Raw genomic sequence first — 4,215 nt, 5'->3', positions numbered from 1 at the left:
TACATGTATATCGTGTTGCAAACACTACAATCTAACACCAACTACATGTATATCATGTTACAAACACTACAATCTAACACCAACTACATGTATATCATGTTACAAACACTACAATCTAACACTAACTACATGTATATCGTGTTACAAACACTACAATCTAACACCAACTACATGTATATCATGTTCCAAACACTACAATCTAACACCAACTACATGCACGTCATGTTATAAACACTACAATGTAACACCAACTACATGTATATCATGTTACAAACACTACAATCTAACACCAACTACATGCATGTCATGTTACAAACACTACAATGTAACACCAACTACATGCACGTCATGTTATAAACACTACAATGTAACACCAACTACGTGTATATCGAGTTACAAACACTACAATCTAACACCAACTACGTGTATATCATGTTACAAACACTACAATGTAACACCAACTACATGTATATCATGTTACAAACACTACAATCTAACACCAACTACGTGTATATCGAGTTACAAACACTACAATCTAACTGGTCAATGTTCCCTCTAATTTTTTCAATCAATGTGCGGAATGAATTTTTTAATGTGCACCAGTATCAAGGCAATGTGCGAGTGTGTGCTACCAGTATTTTTTTTTGGGGGGGGGGGATATTTTTAGACCATCAACTCTATTTAATTATTAGGCCGCTTTGCAGTGCTAACAGTTGGTTATTTGGGCTTTAGGCCTATCGACTGCCAGGGTCATTAAGGTCGTCAACATGTTTAGACTTCTCACAATTACTGAGGATGTGCGCGGCACAGCCTAGAGGGAACACTGGTTCTGATACTAAGATGAGAACTATGTGTTGGGGTACCTTGTCAAGACTCGTATCACATGTTAGGGGAATTTTCTATGTAAATATTGTAACTTAATTTGAAAAGGTAGCTTCTAACAACCTTTTTGTTTTTTAAATCAGTAATTTAACTGCGTTAACATATGTTTTAGATAATTTTTAAATTTTGTTTTTGCAGGTTTTCTTTGATCTCATGAGGGACATCAGTAACCGAAAACTGTCTGAAAGGAAGACAAACGATGGCTCAAAGAGGTCAGGGCAACAGAAGAAATGTAACATTTTGTAAACACATCTGTGCTCTGCTGCGGGTGTTTACATCGTAAGGCAGTCGGTCTGTTGGGGGTATTTAATTTTTACGGAAATTTTAGAGAAAATGCAAATATTTTGTGACAAAATTCTATTCTTGCTTCTAGGATTTTATTTCATTCTAGCAAAGATGTATAACATTCGTTAACGTTTCGTTTTGATAACGTTTCAAAATGGTTTATTAAGGTAACGTTGTAGAAAGTGACAATAAGAATTAACTTAACATATTCCCTTATCAACTACGTATAATTGTTAAGTAACGTAAAATTCAAATATTTTAGGTTTTTACAATATATATTGTTTTCCTTAGAAGAATACATTTTATCCAATTGTTAGTAAATAGGATTTGGAGATTTGGTCGAATGTGATGAAAAAAAAGATCAGTATTACTCTGAAGTTATTGGTAATTAAATGTTTGTTTGTATTTAAGCACAAAGCTACACAATGGGCTATCTGTGCTGTGCCCACCACTAGTATCGAAATTCGGCTTTTAGCGTTGTAAGTCCGCAGACATGCCACTGGGAGGCGCTGGTACTTGTAAAATTTTCATTTGTTTGTTTTGAATTTCGCTCAAAGCTACACGAGGGCTATCTACGCTAACCGTCCATAATTTAGCAGTGAAGGACTAGAGGAAAGGCAGCTAGTCATCACTACCCACCGCCAACTCTTTTTACCAACGGATTGTGGGATTGACTGTAACATTATTACGCCCCCACGGCTGAGAGGGCGAGCATGTTTGGTGGGACGGGGATTCGAACCCGCGACCCTCAGATTGCTTGTGTAGCTTTACGCAAATTTCCGAAACAAATGAATCTTTTTGACCTTCGAAGATTCGGAACACACCGAAAGAAGATTTTCGACCATCAATAATACTGATTTGCACAATTTACTCATGACGTCACTATAACTGTAGTATATTCATAAATAATACGCTTGCGTTTGTCTGTCCGGATCCTTTCTCGCAAATTTTTCGATCAAACGCTACAAATTTCATATCGTTAGAAAGGCCTTTGTCTGAGGAGTCCGGATTACACATTGGCTTTTTCATTCAGAATAGTCTTACCTGTTTTTTGCTTAGTCAAACGTTTTAATGCGACGAGTATGCTACATGATGGCACAATGTCACTCTCATTATGTGACCACTTCTATGTGCTTTCTCGACATATTTAAATCTAAAATACGCATGCGCAGTTCGTTCAAAACCATAAGTTTATCACTTTGTGAACACACATTCAGAGGTTTCTGCATATTCAGTTAAGTTTGCCTTCATTACAACTTATATTTACTTTGAGATGATTTAGCTTCCGTTCGTTAAATAGACTGCTATAAACACATTTTAGCTACTTTTTTTCTGTAGTACGGGTTTTATTCTTCGTTTTTGTGAGTTTCTTTGTTTCAATTCTTAAACTCGTGTCATACACTAAACGCTCATAATTGTTTCATACTCGTACACTATTATAAATACCACTACTATACTTTATTGTTTACTTTACGCGTAGTTTTGTTAAATAAAATTTCGTCTACGTGAGTTTGTTTATTTGTCAGTGTAAATTTTTTGAAAGAGACCAGGATTTTTTTCGATGTAACACCTGCAAGAAAGCGTAGCTTAATTGCCGTGCGTGTAAATGATAGAATAAGGAAAATTCAAGCGAAGGGCATGAAAACTAACGCAAATGTTTTGCGGGTCGCAGCTAATATTTATATTATATTTGATTGAAAACCGTTTTAGTTTGCAGGTAATCCATATAAGTGAAATAAAACATTCACATGAAGTTTTAAAACTACCTTATATAGAACAGTAATCATGCTTAAAAAAATACACGTTGTTTAATATTATGTATACATTTTTGATATTACGTGCAACACTCATATAATTTGTATTGCAAAGGCACCTATTGTTGCCAATTAAAAAAAATATTGATTAATTAAACAGCAAAACAGGACAAATCAACACTAACATTTCGATTAGAAAATAAATGCAGACCTTCAACTACAAAAATAAGTTACAAAAGAGTGTTATTTAATGGGCGTGTGGGCAGCCCGTGGGCTTAGTCGTTGGGTTCGATTATACAATTGTTACAAAGTAATGTATTTGGATTTTGGGTCGCGCTGTCCTAAACGGAGCACACAAGCCACCAACGTGAGGAAATTTATGTGGGGGAATAAAGACCTCACACCAGAGACAACTGAATACAAATCAAATAACTTCTATATTTAGACACTGTTGACCAGTTGATTTATATTAAAACTCTCCAGGTTGTTTAGTGATAACACAACTGCTAAATCATTGAGTTCCTCACATTGAAAGTCCAGATGTTCGTTAACAAGCCTTTCTGTTCATTCAACAACATCAGTTATCAATTACGTTAACATGAGAAATTCTCTCCGTTATAATCTGTATGACTGTATTAACAATTCTTTTAAGATATATTTAAGTAATTCAACTTTAAGCATTACCATTTCCTTAGTAAGCTTCACTTTTCTCTCTCTATACATTTTCGAACCTTAAATGAAACATAATTACAAGGAGTTTGTGCAAGGAACTTCTTGAAGATTCTGGATCACTGCCATCTTCCGTCATCTGGAAGCAACTTCTTACGTGTGAAGAAGTCAACAAAATCAGAGAAGTGCCGTTTAGAGTCGGAAACACGGAATTATATAAACAATTTTTAGTGTTTTTCCGATTGTTCAATAAGTTAGGAGATCTACTTTCAAAAGTATTAGATCGTCAAGAAATTAATGTCGTGTTTTGGAACACTTTCATTAACCACCTCCAAAAAATGTACATCATGTATAATAGTTAAACGAATCGCCTAAACGTCACGTTAGTGTAGTCTATATAATTTGTAAAGTTTAGTATACTCTAATCCCTTATAGTGATGGCACACATTCGGCATGTAATGCTGTTTGAATACAAGGGAAACAATGTCTCTGTAGCCACAAAGAATATCAAAGAAGTTTATGAAAATATTTTGAATGTTTGTAAGTGTCAACGATGGTTCGGGAAATTTATTTCAGTTGGAATTGATATTGATGCTCTGAAGACGATTGTTGAGTCTAACCCAAG

General features: G+C 34.9%; 1 protein-coding gene across 1 annotated transcript in view; it reads left to right on the top strand.

The window, feature by feature from the left end:
- Nucleotides 1-1,039, top strand: part of LOC106470857 (ras-related protein Ral-a-like) — a 15,809-nt gene extending 14,770 nt beyond the window's left edge. Inside the window, exon 4 of the mRNA XM_013931432.2 lies at nucleotides 1,021-1,039. Coding sequence (XP_013786886.1) covers nucleotides 1,021-1,039 — 19 coding nt within the window. The remainder of the gene's footprint in view (nucleotides 1-1,020) is intronic.
- Nucleotides 1,040-4,215: the final 3,176 nt, after the last annotated feature.

The sequence above is a fragment of the Limulus polyphemus genome, unplaced genomic scaffold (assembly GCF_000517525.1).
Source record: "Limulus polyphemus unplaced genomic scaffold, Limulus_polyphemus-2.1.2 Scaffold4255, whole genome shotgun sequence".
Lineage (NCBI taxonomy): Eukaryota > Metazoa > Arthropoda > Merostomata > Xiphosura > Limulidae > Limulus > Limulus polyphemus.
Note: the sequence above shows the minus strand (reverse complement) of the source record. Positions and strands in the feature narration are given on the sequence as shown.